Source organism: Gadus macrocephalus, chromosome 11 (genome assembly GCF_031168955.1).
Source record: "Gadus macrocephalus chromosome 11, ASM3116895v1".
Lineage (NCBI taxonomy): Eukaryota > Metazoa > Chordata > Actinopteri > Gadiformes > Gadidae > Gadus > Gadus macrocephalus.
In genome coordinates, this window is record NC_082392.1 from 9,909,185 (window position 1) to 9,935,892 (window position 26,708).

The following is a 26,708-nucleotide window of genomic DNA, read 5'->3' on the forward strand; positions in this document are numbered from 1 at the left end:
ACACACACACACACACACACACACACACACACACACACACACACACACACACACACACGCGCACACACACACACACACACACACACACACAGGAATGAAAGCACGCAAACAAATTGAGAATGACTGACAGTTGATCATAAAACTGCTTTAGAAATAACCTTAATTTTTCTAATAGATAACAGACATTTCTCTCTCTACTTCTTCTATCTTCTTTCTCTTTTTCTTACAAAAAATTAAATGGTCAAGCTCTTACTTTTAGATCTCACTGTGATATCATTTAGTCCCTTGGATGTCTGATGCATTTCAACCATCTGACAGTCAGCTCCTGTCAGCTGCTCAGTCATTCAGCTTGTCAGTTTGTCACTTAGATAATATCAGTCAGTTATTCAGTCAGTTTGTATGTCAGCCGGCCAGTCAGTTATTCAGTCAGCCAGTCAGCCTGTCAGTTAGTTATTCAGTCCATCGGTCAGTCAATCAGTCAGTCAGCGAATTAGTCACTAGGCCAACAGCCCATCAATCATTCAGTTTATCACTCAGCCAGTCAATCAGTCAGTCAGTCGGACTGCCACTCATTCCTCCAGTCATTGATTCAGTTAAACACTTACACATGTTTTGGACTAAATACATACATATAATATCAATAGAATTTCAAATTGCCCTCATTCGTTCCTCCTCAAGACAAACGAAACCAACACAGTCTTCTTGACTGTGGCTCCAAAATGGTGCAACTGTAAAGGCAGTTGGACAAGGCTCTACTAATACATGGAATAATAGCAGACAATACTGGTTATAGTGGTTCATGGAAGCTCAATTACAGGAACAGCCAGCAGCTGATGAAACCTAGCTAGTTCTGCTTTTCACCGTGGCTTGAGTACAACTCGACTGTACCGCACGTTTAATCTATTACCGGAGAAACCTCCCAACATCCGGCACACATACGCACACACATATATTTAGCCTTTTTGCCGGACCTGCGTCATGAAGATCACAGAGAGAGGGCATCATCTTGATGAGCTCCGGGTCAAGTTCAGGAGGATATTTTCTGCTGTCCCCTATGCTAGATAAATCTCTCTCAAACCGTCAGACAGACAGGCAAAGACAGACACAGACAGACAGGCATGGGGATCTCCGCGCAACATACACCATTTTATTTTGTATATTTTCTATTCGATGAGGGGAGTGATGGTGTGTAGTGGTGCTTCATTGGTGCTCATTGAGAGGAAGTAACCTTTTTTTCCCTGACCTGAAATCGTAAATGAGGGTAATTGTTATTCTTAAGAAACTGCTGCTTCCTGCATTTCATTTTTTTCTTTTTTAAATCGTCTGTTGCTACCTTAGAAACCCCCTCAGTAACCGTAGCGTTCGATGCAGAGATGGTTAGCATATTGTACAGCAAGACGCGATAGAGAGAGAGAGAAAGCGAATGTGGCCATTGCCAACAGGAAGTAGAAGACGGGCTCTTACTGGAAGCATTTGCCATTAACAGGGTTCAAGACACACCCAAAACACACACACACAAACACACACACACACACACACACACACACACACACACACACACACACACACACACACACACACACACACACACACACACACACACACACATACATGCATATATGAACACAAATGCATGCACATGCAGGCAAGCTATTGCCTTTGACAGGGTTAAACTCACAGCCACCCACACACACGTGCCCACACACACTCATTCTTTTAGCTTTTTGATGACATATATTAATAGAGGAACTTCCATTTTTATTTGAGAACACATTATTAAAATATATTTACTAAATTAAATAAATGTATGTTTTTGTGTGTGTCATTTTCAGGCCTCTCCACATAGCGGTGGCGCAGGGGGAAGAGGCTGTTGTCCACAAGCTTATCTTCATCATGAAGGCCGCTCGCAAAAACCTTAACATCTATAACCGCCTCAGACAGGTAAGGCAGCTTTTTTTCTCCGGCCCGTTCGGTTCGACCCAGCGAAACCTTAACGTGAGGTCGGATGAGCACTTGAAGCTGTTTGGTTGAGGCAGCTGATGCTGATTGGTTGAGGAAGTTGAAGCTGATTTGCTTGTATTCGTTTGGTTCACGTGACGTCACTGTAGCTTTGCACGGCATCTTGACGACCGATCCCACCCACTGACTCACTGATTTCAGTGGTAACTCAGCACCAACAACAACACCTACGACCACAATCAAACAATGAGGATGTGCTCTTTTATTCTCTTTAGTGCAGGTAATGAAAGGTTCTGAAAGATGGCATATCCATGTAGCTTACTAATGAATAAAATGCATACAAAAAACGTTTACATATGACCCACTATGTTCTGCTCCATATACCCAATGTTGACAACGTCCCAGCCAAAGAGTATTGGTATTAATACCTCATTCATTGTCCAAAATAATCCATAATAATTCAAATCGGGTTTTGTTGTCAGTACAAAATGAATCTTTAAGAAAACTCGACCCAAGCATCCCCGGCGAAATTATCGTCTATGATTTGATGACTGATTTCAACGATCAATGACAGTAACCCACCACAAACTGTTCACAAGAAGTCACAAATATATAGTACTTAACTTTGCCATTATCAGATAAAGATTATTGGTGGCCAAGTGCACTACTTTAGCGTCCTTCACCCATCCAGCCACAGCATATTGGTAGGCATCAGTGCTCTTGAACGCTTTCAAGATATCTCCACTGTATGGGGAGGGGTTGTGGACTAAATAAATATAGGCCTATATGTCATGAAAATTGATTTGAGGCAAGCGTGAGGCCGATACTAATGGACTAAAAAAAACTGGGGGTAACAAATAATGATCGGAGCCAGATATCTCTCTCTCTCTAACATTCAGATGAGCGGTGTGGGTGGCCATACTAGGCGAGATCGGTCGTGCAAATGCCGGCGTTCCAGAAAACGTGACGTAGATGAACCGTATGAAAAGCTTGTGGTTTGGATCAGACAGTCTTGGCTACATGTAACCTTGGCCTACATCACTTCACCTGTTTTAGTCAGTGATGTCAGTGATGAGGTGGCAGGACATCCAGCTGTCCATAAGAATGACCAATTCCTTCCACCTTACCTGATTTAAATCAATTTTTCCTAAAACTAAACTGGTTGAACTGCTGAACCCAACTCAACTGTTAAAGTGATTAATGTGCACTGTAGCTGTTCAACTGTTTTACCTCCAGTTTAAATATCAAACTGAGGACTGCCGACCTCAGCTGCTGCTTGCTGCACCATCTTAGAAATCACAGCATATTTCACCATCCTATCTTTAAAAGTGTTTGTTGTTTTCAAATGTTCTCTAAATATCGTCATGCCTACACCTTTTTTTTCTTTGGCTCCTCCAACTGTCTGTCGTGCACATTCCCCGCGTGTGTCCGTTAGATAACTGGGAATCGAACGAAAGAGGAACTTCTTGTTTCTAGTTTCCTGATTGACCTCACACAGTTCATGACACCTGTGATATCTGATGTGAATGATGAAGAAAAATCCCCTCCCATTCTTGTTTTTCTTCCTGTGTTAGCTATATTGTCTAACAGCCACATACATCACTGGTGTGATGTTGAATGCAAGTTTGGCATCATCAGGTGACAGTTATTCTGGTTTTCCACAATCATGCTGGAATGTGCCATGAGTCTTGAGGAGGAATTTCTGAGGCCAGTCCAAAGCATTGACCCTGAGCCTGCACTGCGAGGATGATTTTGCCTCTTGACTTGCTCGTTGTTTTTTACGTGCTCTGTACTTTTCTATACTCCACCCCCCCCATCATCTCCACTGCCTCCCTTCCTGCTTCTACAGCCAGACCTTATCTCTCTCTCTCTGTCTCTCTCTCTCTCTCACGTTCTCTGCTGTTTTCTCCCAAAAGCTACCCGAGCCCTGCAGAGCCTGAGTGTTCTCAGGGTTGAGGTTTCACACGCTGCAGAGCAACACAGCACGCTCACTTACAAGAAGTGACGTCTTTGCCAAAAGCTGGCTGCTGCTTCTCCTTGACACGGACGGCCTCATGATATCCTGTTATAGTCTGTATGCAAATGTCGCAGTGCCCATGTGCGCACATACAAACACATACACACACGCATAATCACACACACAAATGCACATGCATTGTGCATGCAGTTTTCATACGAACACACACTTATGCATGCACGCACGGCACAATGCATATGCATATGTGCATGTACAGACTCACACACAAATGCACAACAAATTAACCTATACATATATTATAATATGCTTATATGTACAAATGCAAACATATACAGAGACACACATTCAGACACACACACACACACACACACACACACACACAAACACACACACACACACACACACCCACACACACACACACACACACACACACACACACACACACACACACACACACACACACACACACACACTCACAAATTATGCATACATTACACGTTTTTGATAGGGTGGATCAATAAAAAAAAGTGCCTCCCCATGTAATTTTAATGAACAGATAGTGTCGCCTGGGTCAGAACAACAAATACAGTCCTAAATATTTAATGACAATGACGTTTTTCAACTTTATATTGACATGGCAATATAAAGATGCCAAAATGACTATATGACTCGGTTGTTTTCGGTTGGTGATGTTGTTTTCAAATTACCTGTTAGAAACAGACCTCAATGAAAAATGGTTGCAGTACTAATAAAAAAAAAAATTTAAGCAATTATCATTGTGGAGTTTCATAAAATAGTTTGCATAATATTTAATATCCAAATGTGATCTATTACTCTGTTGTCGTGTGTGTGTGTGTGTGTGTGTGTGTGTGTGTGTGTGTGTGTGTGTGTGTGTGTGTGTGTGTGTGTGTGTGTGTGTGTGTGTGTGTGTGTGTGTGTGTGTGTGTGTGTGTGTATATACACGTGGGTGTGGGGTTGTTGGTTTTTATATGTGGTGATTGTGTGTGATGTATGCATGTGCTTGTGTATGCTTCACTATCTGTCTTCCGAGAAGTCACATGACTTTTTCGCTCAGGGCTGTTTGGCTTACCTCATACTGAGGTTGATAGGGTGGTTCACTGGGGCTTTCCCCTGCTTGGCTTTCTCCATTTCTCTCTCTCTCTCTCTCTCTCTCTCTCTCTCTCTCTCTCTCTCTCTCTCTCTCTCTCTCTCTCTCTCTCTCTCTCTCTCTCTCTCTCTCTCTCTCTCTCTCTCTCTCTCTCTCTCTCTCTCTCTCTCTCTCTCTCTCTCTCTCGCTCGCTCTCGCTCTCACTCGCTCTCATTTTAATGCTCTCTTGTGCTCTCTCTCTCTCTCACCTTAATGCTCCCTTGTGCTCTCTCTCTCTCTCTCTCTCTCTCTCTCTCTCTCTCTCTCTCTCTCTCTCTCTCTCTCTCTCTCTCTCTCTCTCTCTCTTGTTCTCTCTCTCCGGATCTCTCTCTCTCAATCTCTCTTGCACTCTCTCGCTCTCTCTCTCTTTCGCACGCTATCAACATTTTTCATTCTCTCTCTCTTTCTCTCCCTCTCCGAAATCTCTCTCCCTCTCTCAGGATCTCTTTCTCTCCTGATCCCTCTCTCTCTCGCAATCTCTCTCGCAATCTCTCTCGTTTGAGCTCTCTCTCTCAATATGTTTTGCACTCTCTCAATCTCTCTCTCTCTCTCTCTCCCTTCCTCACCCCCTACACTCCCTCTTAACCCCTCTGCTTTGCTGTCTCTTCTTCTCATTTCCTCACCCCACCTCTTCTCTCCTCGGCCCTCTCCTCCCACCCCCTCCTTAAATATCCTACCTTTCTCTCTCAGCCCCTCTCCCGTCCTCCCCTCCCCTCCCCTCCCCTCCCCTCCCCTCCTCTCTGAGCGCCTGCTGTCGGCTGTCTGTGTGTTTGCCTCACAAGAGTGCGTAGAGTGTGAGCCAGGCGGTGGCAGGGGAAAGAGACGGGGTTTTCCCTTCCTTATCCTGTGTTTTCCCTGGCCTCCCCTCCCAGTGCCGTCTCTTCCTCTCTCGCTCCCATACCACCCCACAGCCAACCGCTTCTCCTCCTTCAAGCGTCTCCAGATTGGTCCTCTAACTCACCCTAATTTTAACATGGTCGATTTATATTGATCAGTCACAACATTAACAACAGTTTAGATGACAACTGTAAATGTGTTGGCTTTCTGTCCACAGTTACACAGCAGCTAATGTTTAGTAACGGAAGTTCAAAGTACAAGAATGGAGAACAGATGAAAAACAGTGTGTGTTTGTGTTTGTGTATGTGTCTGTGACTTTGTGTGCAAGTGTCTTTGTGTGTTCGTTGTGAGTCAACAGAATTCAGGGAAACAGGGAGGAACGAAGGCATTGACACACTACAGGAATTCCACCAATTTTTTTTCCCTCTGAATGTGCTCTTTACTGGAACACACACACACACACACACTCACACACACATATACACACACACACACACACACACACACACACACACACACACACACACACACACACACACACACACACACACACACACACACACACACACACATACACACAGGCATGCGTATCGACATGCACTCAAATCATAAATCACACCATCTAATAATAGCATTGTTGAAAGCAAAACTGCAAAAGTGACCAGTGTTTTATAAAAGGTTTCTAAAAACGTTTTTCAAAGAAATTACTAATTGTGACATGTATATCTAACCCTAACAACAAGTCAATTATCCATAACACAGTGACATTAGAGTATATTTAATGTCTTGGCGCCGCGCTAGGGTAGTCAATTTGACCAATATGGGGGTTTATGTAGTTGGGCAATTTTATAAAAGGCTATATAAGGCTATTATTGAAATGTTTGACAATCAGACTAAGTGTGCTTGGGCATTTGTGTGTGCATGTGCGTGCTTGTGCATGCTTCTCTAGCTGTGTGCGCCCGCGCACACTTGTGTGCCTGTATATGCCAGACAGTCTGCATGTATGTCATTGTGAGTAGTTTGTAGTGTGTAAGATTGACATTTCATGCGAAAAATCAAACTTCACCTATATCTCAGTTTGATAGCAAGGCGTGGGACATCATAAAACACCAGATTAGATCACCCTGCTGAGTATGAGAACTACCCTTAAGAGAAGCGTTAACAAACAATCTACTAACCTATCAAGCCCTCCAAGAGGTTCAGAAAGACACGATAGGTCTAACACCCACAAGCTGTAATACCAAAACACATCACGTCAGCAGCAACATCTGTGACGTGTGATTTCTCCCACGCCTGCACCATCCATGCATTACTTTATTTTGTAATAGTCACATGACAAACAGACTGGTATGTTGAGTTGCCTTGTTATCTGTGTCCCCATCTCTGACCAATAAAACCCATTGGATACGAATGGGCTCATTTACAAGAAACCTGATCATTTCCTCCTCGGTGCAATGTGGAGAAGGAAAACCCGGCAGACAGATGTCATGTTTTGTACCAGGTTTTTGCCAAATCGGTTACTGCTAGATGTACACCGACCTTTACCAGCGGGCCTTCTTTCAGCAGTGCCAGACATTGTTTATTTTCTCTCACTCGCACCTGTCCTCCCTGTGTCCCTACCCACCTTTCCTAGACGCCCCTTCACCTGGCCGTGATCACCCAGCATGAGGGTCTGGTGGAGGGCCTGCTGAGGGCCGGAGCCGACCCCGCCTCCCTGGACCGCCACGGCCGGACAGCGCTGCACCTCTGCTGTGAATACGGCCGGGCGGACTGCCTCTCCGCCGTACTCTCCCACCCGTCCTCCTTGTCCTGTGTGGACGCCACGACCTTTGAAGGTACCTTCAAGACCCGCCTCAGGAGAAGCTCTGTTTGTTGTTGGAAATCGTATAGATGATTGGCTGCTGTCATGATTTTTAGCATGCCTTTCTTGTGCGTTGCATAATGACGGGAGACATGATTTGGAGGAGATTTGATTTCTATTTCGGGACCAATCTGAATTTTGGCAGTTCGATATCATATTTTTTCAATGTATGGCAATGTGGTTAGCTTGGGCTCGATCCTGATAAAGTGAAATCACATTCTGTTTTGCTACATGGATCAGTCTGGACCTCTAGCTACCCACATCCATTTCCTGTTGATGACATAAACTGGCCAATCAGGGACTCTGTCATATTTGAAGACATAAAATGCAGGCTTCTTCTAGGTAAACTATAATGGCATCTCCCAAAGTAACAAACGGTAACATTTACATTAGGTAAGACTGCCATAAGTGAAGTTATTGCAGAAAAAGACTAATTTACAACTATTAAACCAGAACCAGTACCCTCTGAACAGAGCACTGTGATGGCGTCACAGGTTTTGTTTCACCAATTGGCTGATGGAGTATATTTGTTAAGGCAAGTTCTCGAACCCACTGAAATCGTGCGTGTCTAGAGGTCCAGGCTGATCCATGTAGAAAAATAATGTTTCAAATCTGTCTGGCCTGGACTCGGTATTGATAACCAATTATGAGTGCAGCCGTCTGTTGTTTAAAACAGTCCAGCCAATCAGAGTGACGCTGGTGCTCTCTTCGCTACTTTAATGCATTACAATTTTTCAGGACTCCATTAAAGGGGCCGTAGGTTAGATTTTAGAGCTATCACTTGAGTGTATTTTTTTTAGAGATGCCACAGCAATTCATCAGATATAAGTGACTTAAAGTGCTCTGTGAGAATATCTGATTTGGTTGACTGCACGTCTGCATCAGTATGCGAACATTAAGATTTAAGACCTCTCAAGGCTCATTTCCGACCAATCAGGACGTCTCCAGCTCGATTTGTTCAGGGAATCCATTTTGGCTCTCATGCGTTCTCTCTACTCTCTCTCTTTTCAAATCTTACCTAGAGCCCCTTGAACAGTTTCCCATAAATAACTCCTGATGTACAAATATGTCAGACAAAATAAGACAAACGTTCCTGCGTTCCCTCCATCCTCCCTAAATGTCCTTCATCATCCATTACATCTGAGTCGGCTCCATCCACTTTCAGCAGATCAAATAAAGCTATGTGTGGCTGCGGCTGTGAGCGTGACAGGTCTGGGCATGCAACGGTATGCCCTCTACTTTCACAGTAGAAATTTCAAATGACAACCAGTTTCTATGTGGGCACTTGACTCAGGGTAACTCATGACTCAGAGTGTGAAGGAGATTCTTGGTTTAACTGTTTGAGGAAGTGGGAATAATACACACTTCTGGTGCAGCCCTATGCTGTCATCGCATGAAGAGCATTGTAAAGAAACGCATGCATGTACTGATGTCTCTGTGTATGTGCGCATGTCTTTGTGTGTGCGTGCGTGTGTCTATTTTCAAGTGTCTGTGCTTTTTTACAAGTGCATAAAGGGGATTTTTCTGTATGGTTTGGTCCAGTTTTAGATCAATATTTGTTAGTTGAATATGCGATTGAATTGTTGATTTGTGATTCACCTAACCTGGGACCTGCATCTCGTCCCTCATCTCCAGGACTGAGCCCTCTCCACATCGCTGTGCAGGGCGGCCATCAGGACCTGCTCAGAATGCTACTGGACGCTGGAGCCGACATTAATATCAAGGTGGGTCACCCCTGTGCAGTTTACCAGTGACTCAGCAACTGCTATGTTTTGCAAGATAACATGTGAACCATTTACTGTCTCTGACTTGGGACTTTCCCCATGGCTCTTTGTTCCTGTACAGGACATCAAAAGTGGTCAAAGTCCTCTCATGTACGCGGTGGAGAGGAATAATGTGGACATAGTCCAGTTCCTCATAGAGGTAATGAGTATGTGTGTGAGGGTGCGTGATGGTGCCTGTGTATGTGTGCGTGTGTGTATGTGTGTGTGTGTTTTGGTGTTTCTGCATGTGCATGTGTACGTGTGTGTGTGTGTCTGTGTGTGCGTGTGTGTGTGTGTGTGTGTGACGATGAGTGCACTGCTTGTTTTGTTAGAGTCAGCCTATTTTTGTTTCATGGCAAGAAGACTGTGTTCTACGACACACACAGCTCCTCTCTTTCCAGAAGTTTCACTTTCCCTTTCTAAGCTTATGAGTACCGTGTGTTCATGCAATCTTCTTTGTGATTTTACTTCCAGCTGAACCCACTGTTTCAGCTGGAATTTGAACACTGAAATTTATAAAAATCCAATAGTGTTCCAATGTGTTCTGGGAAGGAGTGAGGCGTGTTATCCCCATGGTTACGACCCAGGGCAACTTGGTGTAACATTTTTAGTACCATCATTGTGTATGAGCGTTATAATGAGCAATGTTGTATATTTAATGCACCACACACCGAGGCGTTATACTATAAGTCTTCTAGAAGCCTAACCGTCACCCGGACGCAGACATCAAAATAAACTGCTACTAAGAAAAGGCACTTTAACTTTACTAAAGGACAAGATCTGCATTTAGAGCAGAGAGGGATGTAGTGTTTTGGGGACAAACTGATTTTACTTCTGTTTTCTCTAAATGAGGATATAATTTCAGTAAAAGCGATAAAATGGCATAGATTAAAATGTTCATATGTATATTTCTGATATGATCAATGATCACATCAGAAATATTACCACGTTCAAAACAAAATAAAAGAGTTTTGGGTTGACTTGCTCTGTAAGTGTTTCTGAGAGATAGGTGGATTTGGGCAATATTTTTTTTTATTTCAAACAGTGAAAACAATTTTAATTGAGTCTTCATTTTTTATGCAACACCATTGTGTAATTTACCGGACTGCTATCTGTTTCTGTTTCTATATAGCTATCTATCCATCTAACGACCGATCTATTCCTTCGTTCCATCCATCGACCTTTCTATGAATCCTTTTTTTTTCATTCATCCATTTATCCATCTATCTATCTATCTATCAGTCAGTCAGTCAGTCAGTCAGTCAGTCAGTCAGTCAGTCAGTCAGTCAGTCAGTCAGTCAGTCAGTCAGTCAGTCAGTCAGTCAGTCAGTCAGTCAGTCAGTCAGTCAGTCAGTCAGTCAGTCAGTCAGTCAGTCCGTCCGTCCGTCCGTCCGTCCGTCCGTCTGTCCGCCCACCCCCTTTACGTGTACACCAGGGCTATTCAACCTCCTTAACAAGTGGGCCGAAAAGGAAAACCACTGGGGGTTCATGGGCCACACAGAGTAAAACTACGTGAATGAATCGCTACAAATAAATCGTACTTAAAGTAGTGTGAACTTAATATATATAGTGTTACTACATGGAATAAACTTGTCAGACGCATTCTTCTTCTTCTTCATTTTTAATCGTATCATTATAAAAGATTTTGTTCTCACATATTTTGGACACATGTTTAGAATTAAACAATGTTGTTTGAATCATCACAAAACAGAACTACTGTACATATGAGACATTTTGAGCCAATGAGTCAGTGAGAAAGATTGCACTGCCTTGTTTGCCTATTTTGGCTCATCCTGAGACACTCATGCAGCTTCTCATAGGTCATGGAGCAACGTGCCCTTGTTCTGATGGCATTCATATGAGAAAAGCTAGACTCACACGTATCGGTTGAGCCAAACATTGTCAGAATAAGTGATGCCAGTTCCTGATTGTGGGGTACTGATACTGGCTAGTATCACCGGCTACACACAGAAACCTGATTTGCATGCAACTATGTTTCTCCTTTATTTTATTTATTTTTTGCATGCAACCTCTTGCGGGCCAGAAAAAAATTAAGAGGGGCCGCATTTGGCCCACGGGCCGCTAGTTGAATAGGCCTGGTGTACACCTTATCGTGTATCATCGCTCCCCGCCACCTCTTCATCTGTTCCCTCCTTCTATCCCCCCCTGGCAGAGTGGCAGCGACGTGAACGGCCAATCCAACAGTGGGAACACGGCTCTGCACGGCGCCTGTGGGCGGGGTCAGGTGGACACCGTGTGGCTCCTGCTGAAGAAAGGCGCAGACCCTGGCATCAAGAATAACCACAACGACACTCCCGTCATGGTGGCCAAGAACAAGAAGGTGAGCTGGGGGAGGGGCCATTAGTGAACCGTAGTACTGTTGGAAGACAATAGGACATTTTATATTTGTACTAAAGTGAAACCTCAAAGTAAAATGACTCAACTGTGGAGTAGTTTTTCTAATTTATTAATATATGTTTCTTCTTCTGGTTGATGTTTAGTTATTTTAGAGGAAGCCTTCACCTGTAGATAATCTTGCATGGATTTCATGGTAAAATAAACACCACCTTTAAGAACATCAGAATAATTTTAAGGTCTGAGGTTCGGTTGTTTCTTTATTAATTAGACATCGTAATGAAATGGAAGCCATTAACTTTTCATTTGTGTTGTTCCATCTAGTGGTCAAAGTAAATTAGTGCAATGCTCACTTTCCACTTATATCAATAAACCCTTCTTTTATTTTTATTTTAATGTCTTGCCTGAAGAAAATTAAATGGTTGTTTGTTGTTGCTTAACTTATTTATATTTGACTATATCTTCCACTTCCAGATAGCAGATGTGCTGAGAGGGAAGAGCTCCAAGCTGAGTAGAAGTCAAGATCAACCCCTGGCAGTGCCATCCTCACACAGTAGCAGTTTACTAGCAAGTGGTAAGGACCTACACAAGATACAAACAAACACGTGCATGCGCACTTAGGTGCATTAGGACAGACAGAAATACACACGCACACACACGCACGCATGCACACATACACACACGCACGCACACACAGCGACAACAGTTCATGCATTTTCTTTTTTCTCTTCCAGGGTCATTGTCCCCCCACCAAAGTCCTACCTTCCACCTTTGACCATAGTTCCAATAGTCATCAAAGGAGACGAGAAACAAGGAATCTATTTTCTGTTTTGCTGGATTTTTTTAATCAGTTATGGGTGCAATATCACTGTGTGTGCTGTGCAGAACGTTTCAGAGTCATGAGAGACTTCATGAGAGACTTGAGATTCTGCAACGTTACCGCTTGCAGATTCAACTCTTGACTTGACTTCTGAAATAATTGTTTTCTATGTCCTATTAAATAGTTGGCCAGATATATTCCTTTGAGTCTTTCCAAATGTTCTGTTTAATTTGTACCGCAAACCTTTTTATTTTATACTGTAAGCATCTATTAATATAATAAAGTATTTTTTTTTACAAAACCTTTATATTTGTCCACAAGTTTGTTTTTGTTTAGTTTTGTAGCACACGTTGAAAGGTTTAAACGCAGGGCTCTGATTGGCTGGTACGCGGGCCGGGCAGAAGGCTTCCAGCCCAAAATACGAGCGCGCGGCCATGTTGAATTGTCGGTTTTCTGAAAGAAGAGACAAAAGACAAGTGACAACACGGTGATTTCCTCGAATAAATGAAATGCAATAACAGAAAAGCAACCACGAAAATATCACAAGTAATGGAAAAACGCGATGGATTTGAATGGATGTAACTATTTGAAGGTAAAGGATATTTGGTATGGTTAGAAAGTGTTTTAACCGCTATCGTGTTTGTACTCACTTGGCTAACACTAGCATGCTACATGGTTCCTGTTAGCTAGCTTAGACCCGGACCGTTCAGCGCTACCATCACCGCATACGCGACGTTTTTTTTTGGCGACTGCTAATCAAACGGTACTTGTATGTGTATATCTGGATGGGACTCGACGTTTTACGATTGTTCGATAACGTGGCCCCGTCCCCTAGAAGTACGTTTGGAGGTTGCTCGCTGGTTTGAAACCATTAACAAGCTAACATGAGTGAACACAGTGTAAAGTTGTTAATCGCGGGAAGGACAACCCAAGTTGAATGTCCAAAACTTTCCAATTTTGCCCAATCTCGATTTATGTCGAGATTGGGCATGGGTGGGTTGTAATTTTGCGTGAATATAACCTTTCGTAGGCGAGACACTGCTAATTTATGGTCCTTATTGTACCAGTGAAGATGGACCCACGCCATGCAGTGAGTTCACAACAAAGCACAACACATCTCTCGCTTTTCAATCAGCTACTGGTAAAGAATGTCTTGCCATGCTAGGGTTCTAATGTCTATTCTGTTTGATAGCTTTATAAATGTCTGATTGGTGCCATATGGTAGTCATATTTGTAAGTGATTTCTGTATTTTATTGAGCAGCGTGTGAACTACGGTTGATTTTAATCCTGGATGATAACTAATGTTTGGCTTTCTGGCAGGTAACCTGGAGTTTGCAGTAGATTACATCAAGTTTTCTAAGGACTTCGGCCTGCCATCTCTTCATCTGGTGCAGAAGTCGAAGATCGTCGATCCAGCGGGACAAGTTTGAAGGCATTTTGCGCTCATTGTTTTTCGGGCTTGAAATTGTCCATGTAACAAAGCTCAAGAACAATATTTCTACTACTGGTCCAATTGAATGTAAATCACAAGAGCACTTGGACTTTTAAAGCCAAGAACAACAACAAAAAACAATCACAAGGAAAACAAGACTGAAGATATGAGATTATAGAAAAAAATATTACTTGGTAAAAACTTTTGACAGATATATGATCTATTTATTCATATGAATTCTACTTTCTCCCTTTTTTGGAGAGTTGTCTTGTATATAGACAATATTCATTCGTTTGGCTCTTCTTTTCAAGAGATCCGAACGTGGACACAGTACATTCTTTAAAAAGAAAAAACGACTTCAGTTTCCTTCATATTTTAGAAATATTTTTACAAAAAAATTACAACCAAGATAAGAAAGAAAAATAGCTTTACACTGTGAAAATTGGTTTTGAAATAGCGTAACAATTCTTGAAGCCATGGCAACAGCAAGAACAGCGAATCCATCATCCATGATGGGATTAAACAAGCCAGCAAATGGGCAGCTAAGAGGACAGCCCAAGCCTGTTGGTCTACATCCATCTATCCCGCAACTTGGTGCCCCCCAGAAAATCGGAAGCATTCCCCAAAGCAGTGGCGGCATTAAGTAAGACTGGTCTTACAGTTCCCCATGCCACGGTTGCATGATATCATGAAATGTTATTTGGATTTGGAAAAAACTACGTTTTGCAATTTGCAAATGGTATTGTTTGTCAATTTTCTTTTTATTCTAACCTTTCAAATATTTAGCAACATACTGTGCTGTCATTCAGATTGTACCATTGGGCATCTGTCAAGTATATTGATAACTGCTTTTTGTTTTGTTGGTTAAAAATAGCAAACTAACACAATATCTTGGTATCAGATTTGGCGATGACTGGAAGAGGAGCTTACATCTGCCTCCAAAAGACACCAGAGTTCGAACCTCGGTAAGCCAATACATCTGGACCTCAATATATTATTCTAGAATGTATTTCTGATGTTATTATAGCGCTTTTTACTTGCAATCCCCTTTCGGAGGCCGCTGACAAGCGTTTCTAATCCGCACCTGACAGGATGTGACATCAACCAAAGGGAACGAGTTTGAGGACTACTGTCTCAAGCGGGAACTGCTGATGGGGATCTTTGAAATGGGTTGGGAAAAGCCTTCTCCTATCCAGGTAATTGTAACCATGTGACCTATTCAACCGTCTTAACGTCATGAAAAAAATATTACCCTCAGTACATTACTTGGCCATTTACCTTCATGTTAACATTTAAGGCAATCTTTGCCACAAAGCAATCAATTGCCAGTGAGCATTTCATTTGTTGAGATTAGTTTCTTTGATGGTATGGAAAAGCTATGGGCAGCAGTATTCGGATATATACAAAAGTGTATCTTCCATAAAATAACATAACTTGTCTTGGCTCTTTGTGAATGCAGGAGGAAAGCATCCCCATTGCCCTCTCAGGTAGAGACATTCTCGCCCGCGCCAAGAACGGCACGGGGAAAAGTGGAGCCTACCTCATCCCTCTTTTAGAGAGGATCGACCTGAAAAAGGATTTCATCCAGGGTGAGTATCACCGCTAAATCTTAATGTGATCCGCTGTCTTTTAACAGTTCTTTAATTGATCTTGTGTTTGACATTAGAAAGATGAGACCAATATTTATTGGTCTATTGAAGGAGTCAATGGGCTTTTATTGATTGACTTTTTCTGTAATGGAGATCTGTTGGCGGCTGTGTTCTTATTGGCTGGCTTTTTTTTTCAGCTATTGTCATGGTACCTACCAGAGAGTTGGCTCTGCAGGTGAGCCAGATCAGCATCCAGGTGGCCAAACACCTTGGAGGGGTCAAAGTCATGGCCACCACCGGAGGCACCAACCTTAGGGATGATATCATGCGTCTGGACGAGACTGGTAATTATAACCTGATGAGGACGTCAACTAACTTGTGGACTTTATGTTATAGCCTTTGCATTTATTGAGCATTTTGAATTGAATATTTGCCATCAGAAAATAACCAGATTGGTCATTTACCAAGGCATTTGGGATCCTCTGTTCCCATCTTGCTGTGGATATGACCATAAAGAAGATCTATTCCAGTAGGTTCCGCTAGCAGCAACCCTGCTGTGGACTCCTGCTGGGAACATCTAATGTCAATGCAAAGTGTTTTAGAAAATTCCTTATGAATATCAATTCATTAAAGCATTCAACCATGTCATATTACTTTTCTTTAATTGACTACTGTTGAGCAACTTGTTTAACGACAATCATTAAATATTAAAAGTTAAGGGTTAATAGCTCACCACCTGTGGTATAATGCTCTTCCTCTGTTTCAACAACAGTTCATGTGGTGATTGCCACACCAGGCAGGGTCCTGGACCTGATCAAGAAGGGCGTGGCCAAAGTGGACCGAACTCAGATGATGGTGATGGATGAGGTGAGAGGGGCCTTCCATTTTAAGAACTGTATCATTAACTACTCGTCATGCGATTCTCTTCAAAATATTTTTATTGAGTTTTTCTTATTTATACAATCATTCCCAGAGTTGAGCATATATGTCACATTTCTGTGGGTTGTACAACAGTAACGTATGTTGTCAAAAAAATAGCAAAAAACGAAACAAAATGAACGCTGGCAGTTGAAATTTGACAGTTATGACAAAAGCATACCCTCGGATTATGAAAAATGTTAGGCCACTTTGGTGCTATTAAAGTATGTCAAAGGCTTGAAGAATTTCTCGGAGCCTCAGATTGAGAAGCGCAATTTCTCCAAGTTAAGACAGGACATTATGTCTGGAATCCACTGACAGATTGTGGGCGAGGCAGCATCCTTCCATTCGAGCAAACTTGCTCGTTTTATCAAGAGAAAGGCAAAGGAAAAAAATTTGAGGGAAATTAGGATTATTTCCATCAGCAACGCCAAATAGAGCTACTAGAGGGTTCGGGTCTAGTCGTTGGATAGGATAAGAAAAAACGGCACTCCAGAATTTGTATTAGCGGGTTCCAGCCAGTACATATTTATAAGTGTGGCATCATCATTTTTGCATTTTTCGCAAGTAGGGGTTACATCAGGGTAGAAATTTGGGCCCTATTGACAATCTAGAATTGTATTAGGCAGTGTCTTGCAAAGATTGAGGATTAATGTATTGATGAGGATGGAGTTGGACTACAGCTTTTTGATTCACCCCTCCTGGTTTCTCTCTACAGGCAGACAAGCTGCTCTCTCAAGACTTTGTCGTCCTGATAGAGGACATTATCAGCTTCCTGCCCAGGGAGAGACAAATCCTGCTTTATTCTGCCACATTCCCAACAAGCGTGCAGAAATTCATGGTGAGCAGTAGTGCTGAAAAAATTACGACTTGATGTTTAGTTAGTAGACAAATAATTTAATTCAAAATCCTTCAGTAAAATGTTGATCCCAAGTAAAACATTTGCTGTCTATCTTCATGATTTCAGATTTGTTCCCATATATTGGTGTCTTTCTTAGTTAAACAAACCAGTAAACCTGTGTATGTATTTGTATTGGTTGCATTGGTAATATATGGATGTAAACAGATTATCTTCATCCTAATGAATCGTAGCTTGAATGCCATCTTGTCTGTGTCCGTGCTGTCTCACGGTAAATGACTTTTATTGCAATGCAAACATTTTCTATTGTGATCGTTGGCGGTAGTCAGTAAAGATTTGCACTGCATCTATGGAAGAAAGCTGCTTAAGTATATCTATTATTCGATAGGCCAAGTATTGAAACTGCAAGACCCGTTGAAGTTGTCAAATTGCATACGAGACATCAACATTGTTGGCTAGACAATGTCATGCATGCTACAATGAGTTGTATTGAGAAGGCATGGGCATGAATATTGGTATGTTTCTCCTCAACAGAACAAGCACCTGAAGAAGCCCTATGAGATCAACCTGATGGAGGAGCTCACCCTGAAGGGCATCACCCAGTACTACGCATACGTGACGGAGAGACAGAAGGTCCACTGTCTCAACACCCTCTTCTCCAGGGTAGGTGCACTGTGCTCAAAGGCAGCATGGATACATGACGTGGTTATGAGAGAAGACATTTGTTTGACGATATTCAACTAGCAGCTACCACAATGGAAATAAGCCTTTGGGCTTTATTGTGTCATCCAATTGCTGCTTCGCTCCTTATGACACGCTCTTGTGCCCCTGTAGTTTATTCTTTCTTCACCTCAATCTCTTGGTATGTATATTTCTGTCCCCATAGCTCCAGATAAACCAGTCCATCATCTTCTGCAACTCCACCCAGAGGGTGGAGCTCCTGGCCAAGAAGATCACCCAACTGGGCTACTCCTGCTTCTACATCCACGCCAAGATGATGCAGGAGTACAGGAACAGAGTGTTCCACGACTTCAGAAACGGACTGTGCCGGAACCTGGTCTGCACAGGTAGGCCCACTAGTCTTTAAACAGGGATGCAGTTAACTCCCCTGATGGCCAAGGTTGTTTTTATGACAAACATTTGGTGGATTTTTGTGACTCCTCAAGATCACTGTTTTTTTTACCCAGGGGGCTTGGGCCTCTGTACTTCAAAAAAGGTTTTTTAATTTCCCACAGACGGAAAGATATCTACAGACTCTATATTTGTATGTGTTTAACTTAAGCTAGACTTTAAATTAAGCTGGCCGGTGAGTCGTTAACATGTTGGAGCCTAATTTCAGGACCACTTGTTTCTCAGTCTGGAACAGAAAGTAGAGTGGGCTAAACTTTTTTTTATTATATTACTTGGGCTGGGCCTCCGGGAGATACATAGATACACAATCAGTTAGCCTGACTCAGACTCGGAGCCAGTTTGATGCGTGAGGCAGAGAGCTATACTTGTTTCTAAGTGTAACAAAAGCTGGAGGAAGAACCTCTATGCATGCATTGCTCTCGGTTTTGTCATCATCTTCCATTGACTGTAACTTATCGTGCGTGTAACTGCATGGAAACCTGGCTAACTTTCCTATGCTTTTTCTCAGATCTGTTCACCAGGGGTATCGACATCCAGGCCGTGAATGTGGTGATCAATTTTGATTTCCCCAAAAATGCTGAGACCTACCTGCATAGGATCGGCAGATCAGGTAAACGGGCACTCTAACTAAATGAAAGAATCGTGACTTCAGAAAAGACTCATGTTTTGTGAGAGACCAATCCAACTCCTCTGAAGCAATTCAATACAGTATAAACACCTCATCTTCTTTTGTGCAGGGCGTTTTGGTCACTTGGGGTTAGCCATCAACCTCATCACCTCCGAGGATCGTTTCAACCTGAAAGGCATTGAGGATCAGCTGGTCACCGACATCAAGCCCATTCCAGGCAGCATTGACAAAAGCCTCTACGTGGCCGAGTTCCACTCAGTCAACCCGGACGACGATGATGACGATGGTGGCATTGAGGGCAAACACAAGGGTCTTGGAGCAATCTGAATCAATTGGTGAGTTGTGGATTTTGTTGACGCAAGAAAAAGCATGAGTAGTATTCGACAATGTAAGATTCAAGAGTTAAATACGCGGTATTGTGTTTCGAGTGACCTGTTCTAAGGCTGGGTATTGCCAGGTACCTCACAATTAAATTCTGATTCTTTAGGTCATGGTTTGATTCTATTTCGATATTGATTCAATAATCTGTGCAGATAATAAAAATACCTAAATATTATTTAGGTATTTTTGAAATTTGTATTGGTTTAGACCAGTGACCCCAAAATGAATTAACCATTTAATTGTGCTTTAACTGGAAAAAAGGAATACAACATTGTATAGTATTGTTCCTGAGCTAAACTCGCAGCATAAAAGTAATAATCATAACATGGCCAAATGTAAAAGTGCATGTAAATGTAGGCACACTCTGTTCTAGTTTACAACGATGTTTTTTTAATTTATTTTTAGGGAAATAATCGATTTGAGAGAAAAAAAATCGGAATCTAAATTGAATCGAGAACAAATAAATTGCAGTGCATTGAATCTATATTTTTACCCAGCCCTAACCTGTTCCCACCTAGGTATGATTGGACAACTCCAGCTTATTCCTAAACGATTGAGACATCTTTTCCCTCATTTGTTTATGCGTTTTGCCTTTCAATCGAATGTGCGAGAAATAATACCCTTCTCAATTGCAGAGAAACTTGAGTTCGAAGATTTTTGGGTTCAGTGCCTAAAACGTGCTCCCTTTTGACTCTAGACATCCCTGGACTCTTGCTACAACAGCTTGTACTCAGTCCCACCCTTCAGATCAGGGCACTGTGGCTGTTGGAGTTAAAAACAGCCACAGACCAGTCAGGGATGTTAAGAGCTGTTGAAGCTAAACTCTTAAATCAAGTGGATTAGCCAAGGTTAAGTTTTCCCCAAGAGTTAATGGATCGTGGGAGTACATGGGCAACGGCGTCTCAGCCAGCTGTCCCAGGGCCAGTCCCATGGTTGTAACCCGACTTGAAACATGTTTTTCAGGGCATGTGGCGTCTGGCATTCTTCACACCTTCAGAGAAGATTCCATGGGAAGATCTCCATCCTCCGCCTCACCGTTGAAATGGTCCAGTTTTATTTTTATTTTGTAAATGTTTGTTTACAGCAAGTCAGGCTACCAATGCAGGGTTAAAGCACACATACACACAGTGGATTTGTTTGGTTTTTCCACAGACAACCATCTGTCAATCATCTAGACACTGCTTCTTTCACTCCCCGGTTTATGGATGTGAACTTTGACTTAAGTTGAACCCACCAATTCTGTCTTGTTTCCTTTTACAGTAGTGTCAATCCAGAGATGTCCTAATTTTTTTCACCATGGTTCGATGTAGTAACGATGATTCTGAATACAAAAACAGACATGACCTATTCATTCAAGGTCCTACATCTTCCATTTTGATGAAAGCCCCTTTTGCATCGTTCTGCTGGTAGATAAACAGGATGTGGGGGGAAACGATGAAACCAAAGCTTAATGCTACGTCTGAAATTTACAGTCCATCTAGAATCTCTAGCGGGCCGAAGTGAATTTCTTACCCGCCCCTGAAATGCTGTATTGTTAAACACTGCCGTAGTGTGATGGGCCAAACATGTTGACCAATGATTTTTTTTTTTTTTTTAATAGTCAAGTGTTTACTAAATAAGAAGTTGCCGCCAATGTGTTGAACCACACACTTTGTTCAACACTGGCCCATTAATGAGTGAGCTTGTTTACTCTTAAGTTGTATTATACATCTACCTACAAATTGGCAGCACTTTGCAGCTTTTTTCCATTTTTGAACAGGTGAACTGATTGATTAGGGGCTTTAGTCAACATGGACAAGTTTCTCATTTTATTTAAAATGATTCATTGGTTTTGTATTAACACTCAAGTGCCTTAAACAGATGGATCCCTTTTGCAGTTTAACTTTCTGTATTCATATATACTTTTTTTTTTCATGAAGGACTTGGTGGTCAAAAGTAAGCCTGGTGTTGTCTCACAAGGGCACATCACTCAAAGAATGATGGATGATTCGGTTTGGCATTGAGTCAATCAATCATTTTGTCACCCTCCAAATATACAGGCTTTTTTCCCCAGACTGGTTTTCAGGACATAAATTGCACAATAAGTCATTCAAATTCAGTTTCCCTCATTCATCGGTACGTTCTGCCATCATTATTCGCCCATTCATTGGCTCATTTCAAAATAATGGGAAACACCAGCAATAAAGGGACCATTGTTTTTGTGCCCCTGAAATATCTGTCGCTTTTATGTGTTTTTAATGTGTCTGTGATTGTGTACTCAAGACTCGACTAAACTCTTGGCCAATATGTAATTTTGTGTGAAGGTGGATTCACTTAAACTTGTAAGGGGAGCAAGAGCAAATACCACTACCTGCATTTTGTAGCCGTGACATCACGTTTTTTGTAAGCACAGTTGAAATGTTGAACTCGATGACCAATTCTATCTGAGCTCCGCAACTATGGAGATATGGATGCCTTTGTTAACTTCTGTTGTGACAGCTGGTGGTACGGATGCCAAGTTTGTTTTCTGTAAAGTGATAATAAATGCCAGCGCCTCATATTGAATAAAAGTCCAACCTAAGCTCCCTTTCTGTGTCTTTTTCTTCTTTAATTGTGATCATGTTTTTTCTTTAACGTTCCCCCAAATGAATGTAGGAGAAGGCGTTTAGGTAGTCTATCTTGCATTTAGACTGTCATGCATTTGAATGTATGCATTCAGATGAAGCTGTACCTTGTTTGGCCTTCGACTTTCCGAGTGGCGTGTCCTGTCCTCCTGGCCAGTGGCAGCTGAGCGCTAACACTCTGTAGCCAATCACAGAAAAAGGACAGGCGAACGTCATCTACCGTTGCGGACGTTGTGGTGAACTTTACCGGTGACAAACGCCACACGGACCTGCACCGCTAACGTAAGTAAATCTTGAAATTATAAAGACTTTAAAACTCACCCCACCGATGCACCTTGCACCTGTTACTTTGGTTTAGATGCATGGTTTGCCTAAACTCGAACTCGCCCACTTTGCTATTATGTTTGCTAACCCATGTGCTAGGATCGCCTTGACGTTAGCATTTGGAGGTTAATTAATGCTAGTCGGATAGCTCTCTTTGAAACGGCAGGAAAGCCATGTTGGTGGTCGAGTGTATTGAAATGGAACACCATTAGGAATTTCTGCAATTATTAAGAATGAGGTCTCTGCTTAAACCTAGCTTAGTTGACCCCAGACAGTCACGTTACTGCTGGTGTCGTGCTCAGCGGCAGCTACCAATGTCAACGACTGCAACTTGAACAACTTACACAGTGAATAGCATTGTGCAGGTCTAACCTGATGGCACTAGATGCAATTCCAATACTTCATGACATTGCTGCGTCGGTCAGGTAGTTTGCTTGGTCTTGATCGTACCCCTTGCTTACCTGCGGTTTCTATACACCTGTTAATGTGATTTTTAGAATGGGCAGTGTGTTAGCTGCCAGCTCCCCAACCCCAGCCGTCAACCCGGCTGGAGGTGGTGCACAAGGTGCGGGCCTGGGGTCCTTTCCTCCCGGTTTCGGTATGCCTTCGTTATCGCCAGTCTCTCCACCGTCAGGCCAGGCGGCAGAAGATGCAGATAACCCCCTCCAAAATCCAGGCACATACGAGGAATGCCACCGAAAATGTAAAGGTCTGACATCGGCATAAATTTCGGGTTTTGTTTTCACTTTATGTTGTGATCATTCGTTAAATTTCTGTATTCGGCTTGGAGTTAGAGGTTTTTACAAGGTATCTTATTTTGTATTTTATAGAGGTGTATCCTATGCAGATGGAAGGTGTGCGGATAGTTGTCAACAAAGGTCTAAGCAATCACTTCCAGGTGAGTCATGTATATATGAATCAATGCTTACTCGTTTCTAAAAATGCACAACGTAAATGCTAATGACGTTGTGTTATTGTGTCCCCCAGGTCAACCATACAGTTAACCTCAGCACCATTGCAGAGTCTGGATACCGGTTTGGTGCCACTTATGTCGGCACCAAGCAGACTGGACCTGCTGAGGTAGGAGCTAGGATCGAAGTTTCCAAATTGTCTGAACAAGCCCATGGCCCCTTTATTCAGTCACTTTGTGGCTTAAAGAACATGTAAATTGTAGCTTTTGAATACCAGCTGAGGTGGGTCTTGTTTCTGGGCTACTTCGCTCAAATTTCCCCTGGAAAAAAACTTTATTGAACAGAACGTATGATGTGACAAAGTTTACAGGTCAGGGACATTTTATGGTTTGGATATTGAATATGTGGACTTCTTGCCTCCAGTCATTCCCAGTGATTGTTGGTGACATGGACAACACTGGCAGCCTCAACTCCCAGATCATCCACCAACTAACCTCAGCACTACGTACCAAAATAGCAATTCAGGTATGCAGGCCCTTTAGAGCTGTTGATACATTCACCATGTGTTTACTATATACATTGTGTTGGTAGTAATTTGTGTCATGTATTGTATGTGCTATAGACTCAGCAGCAGAAGTTTGTAAACTGGCAGTGTGACCTGGAATATCGTGGCGTGGACTTCACCTCAGCAGTAACACTGGGAAATCCAGACATCCTCGTGGGCTCTGGTAAATATTTAACAAAATGGAAAACCAAAACTTTATAGATGGCGGAGGGTTCTGCTGCTGGTCAATTCAGAGACTCAGGGGCCACTCACACTAGGGCTGCGGCCCTGTGCCCGAGCTCATTTGCATACTAAAGTCTAGAACGTTTGGCTAGTGTGACCACGCCATCCGTATTCCAGCACGGAACAGCCCCTTGGCCACGGCACACTTGGGAGAGGTGTGCCGTGGCCAAAGTACAGATGCTAATGAGATGACACACGCACACGTGCGGATACGCAACGTGAGCTGGATGACGTAGTCCTTGCGCGACCCTTCTTTCTTTAAAGGTCCCATGCCCTTCTTCCCCACAACAATCTTTTTAAACAATGGCGGCAAGCGGTTCACGAGTGGGTTTACGTTGGTGCGATAGTGAAGTCGAGTGTTTACTTGAAATTTGGGCCGACGACAGCATTCACGTTGTTGTTCTCCATTGTTGTTATGGCGGCGAGGAAGCTTGGTGATGACGTATTTATGGTATTATGACGTGATGACGTATGTATGAAGGAGCAATCATGCCCAGGCCATGGCCTTTGGGAGCAGTGTGACCACGGGCCAGCGTGGGGAGTGGGGAGGGGTGGAATCGTGCTGAATCTTCCTGCAGCACGGAACAGGCAAACTTGCCTAGTGTGAGTGCGCTCAGTAATCCGGAGCAATTGGCAGTCGATTTATACGGAGGAGGTAGTGGGTTATCTTATGCTGTGAACATTGGGACATTCTCCTTCAGGATGCCCTCAGAGAAACAGTGCCGACCAGTCTAGATGACAGTATTTAAGTAAGCCCGGATCGCCAGGTGGGCTGAGTCAGTTAAAGCAATACTGGCTGTGTTCCCCAAGGCATTCTGGTGGCTCATTACCTCCAGTCCATCACACCAGCGCTGGCCCTGGGAGGAGAGCTGGTGTACCACCAGAGACCAGGGGAGGAGGGTGCGGTCACGTCCCTCATTGGCAGGTACACAGGTAAGGCCTTCTGTGACACCGCTTGCCTATGTGCAACGGTCTTGATCTCACTAAATTACTTGCGCTAGTGTAAATAAAATATATCAATCACTTTGACCATTTTTACATCTGAACAAAGTTGCATTGCTGACGCTGTATTTGTTTTCTTTGATATCTTTTCAAATTAGGTGAAAATTACGTTGCTACATTGACTCTTGGGGGAGCTGGGGCCCATGCTACGTACTACCACAAAGCTAATGAGCAGGTATGCAGCTTTTAGAACGTCATGGTCATAACAAGCACGACTGGAGGAGTTTGGTGATTCAGAGTTGTATAATAAACCTAGGATATTTTATTTTTCATATAATTTTAAAGAACAGCTGAGAGTTTACTTGATTTTATGATTTTCTGTTTTTGTTTGATATCAAACTATATTACTGCTTCTGTTACAGTTGCAGCTAGGAGTGGAGTTTGAAGCAAACACGAAGATGCAGGAAACCACAACATCTGTCGGCTATCAGGTGGATCTTCAGAAAGCCAACCTGCTCTTTAAAGGTAATTTTATTCGAAATTAGTTTGGGTGCTCCCTGTTAATAATCAAGGCCTCTCGTTCTGTCTCAACCTCTTGTGGTCTTGGTACTGTTAATAATTTAGGCCTCTCGTTCTGCCTCTTGTTTTCGCCAACCCCTTGTGTTCCAGGCACAGTGGACAGCAACTGGTTGGTGGGCGCCACCTTGGAGAAAAAGCTCCTGCCTCTTCCACTCACACTAGCCCTTGGGGCTTTCCTCAACCAACGCAAGCATAAGTTCCAATGTGGCTTCAGCGTCACCATTGGCTAGAGGGCTCCTCCGCTGCCCCCGATCCAGCTTGCGGGCCTCCGATTGGACGGAGGCCCTCAAAGACACCGGATACACCGGAGATTCTCTCGTAGCTTTCTGAGACAGAAAGGGGAAGAGAAAACAAACCCTTCCAAAGAGCCAGGACTGACCAAAGCCATGCCCTCACACCGTAGCTCCAGTGTCTATTTTCTGTACGGTGCGTTGGATTTCATGACAGCATTGGCAGAGTGAAAGCCTCCGGTTATGTGTGTGTGTGTGAATGTTGGATGAAAACAAAATCAGGAGAGCAGTTTGCCGTAGTAATGAAGTATGGTCAATCACAAATAAATGTAATTTTTCTACCAATGGTTATATTTGTTTGCTGGGATGAGGTCAGGTGGGACTGTTACTTTGAAAGGACACTTCAAAATATGATTAAATGGAAGAAGAATATCCAGCCCATGAATGAGATCAACCCATGGGTTTTGATCAATTTGGAGAAAAGGAAAAACGCCATTATAACCAGTGTGGGCTGTTGCATAGTACGGGTGAATTAAATGTTTTGCTCTTCAAATTATAATTTGCTGTGAACGAATGAGCCTGTCAATGTACATATGATTATATTATCAATGTAAATGTTAGCGTCCTGAAAACCACTACCCCATCCAGCCCGCCTGATTAAAGTCTGACAGTA

The 26,708-nt window shown here is 42.8% G+C and overlaps 3 protein-coding genes across 3 annotated transcripts in view; all 3 read left to right on the forward strand.

Moving 5' to 3' along the window:
- The window catches only part of bcl3 (BCL3 transcription coactivator), a 21,320-nt gene extending 8,295 nt beyond the window's left edge, over positions 1-13,025 (forward strand). Inside the window, exons 3-9 of the mRNA XM_060064174.1 lie at positions 1,833-1,941; positions 7,555-7,756; positions 9,418-9,506; positions 9,628-9,705; positions 11,719-11,886; positions 12,375-12,474; positions 12,635-13,025. Coding sequence (XP_059920157.1) covers positions 1,833-1,941; positions 7,555-7,756; positions 9,418-9,506; positions 9,628-9,705; positions 11,719-11,886; positions 12,375-12,474; positions 12,635-12,675 — 787 coding nt within the window. The 3' untranslated portion in view covers positions 12,676-13,025. The remainder of the gene's footprint in view (positions 1-1,832; positions 1,942-7,554; positions 7,757-9,417; positions 9,507-9,627; positions 9,706-11,718; positions 11,887-12,374; positions 12,475-12,634) is intronic.
- A 120-nt stretch (positions 13,026-13,145) lies between these two features.
- On the forward strand, positions 13,146-22,219 carry ddx61 (DEAD (Asp-Glu-Ala-Asp) box helicase 61). Its single transcript, XM_060064175.1, has 13 exons — positions 13,146-13,312; positions 14,042-14,796; positions 15,055-15,118; positions 15,245-15,349; positions 15,613-15,742; positions 15,940-16,086; positions 16,515-16,609; positions 17,379-17,501; positions 18,054-18,182; positions 18,406-18,586; positions 19,159-19,260; positions 19,388-19,613; positions 20,623-22,219. The coding sequence occupies exons 2-12, from the start codon at positions 14,630-14,632 to the stop codon at positions 19,603-19,605; spliced, it is 1,461 nt and encodes a 486-aa protein (XP_059920158.1). The 5' UTR covers positions 13,146-13,312; positions 14,042-14,629; the 3' UTR covers positions 19,606-19,613; positions 20,623-22,219.
- A 205-nt stretch (positions 22,220-22,424) lies between these two features.
- tomm40 (translocase of outer mitochondrial membrane 40 homolog (yeast)) lies at positions 22,425-26,380 on the forward strand. Its single transcript, XM_060064176.1, has 10 exons — positions 22,425-22,544; positions 23,084-23,295; positions 23,417-23,484; positions 23,574-23,666; positions 23,921-24,022; positions 24,120-24,225; positions 25,095-25,217; positions 25,385-25,461; positions 25,649-25,751; positions 25,896-26,380. Exons 2-10 carry the CDS (start codon positions 23,085-23,087, stop codon positions 26,033-26,035), a joined length of 1,023 nt encoding a protein of 340 aa, XP_059920159.1. The 5' UTR covers positions 22,425-22,544; position 23,084; the 3' UTR covers positions 26,036-26,380.
- Positions 26,381-26,708: the final 328 nt, after the last annotated feature.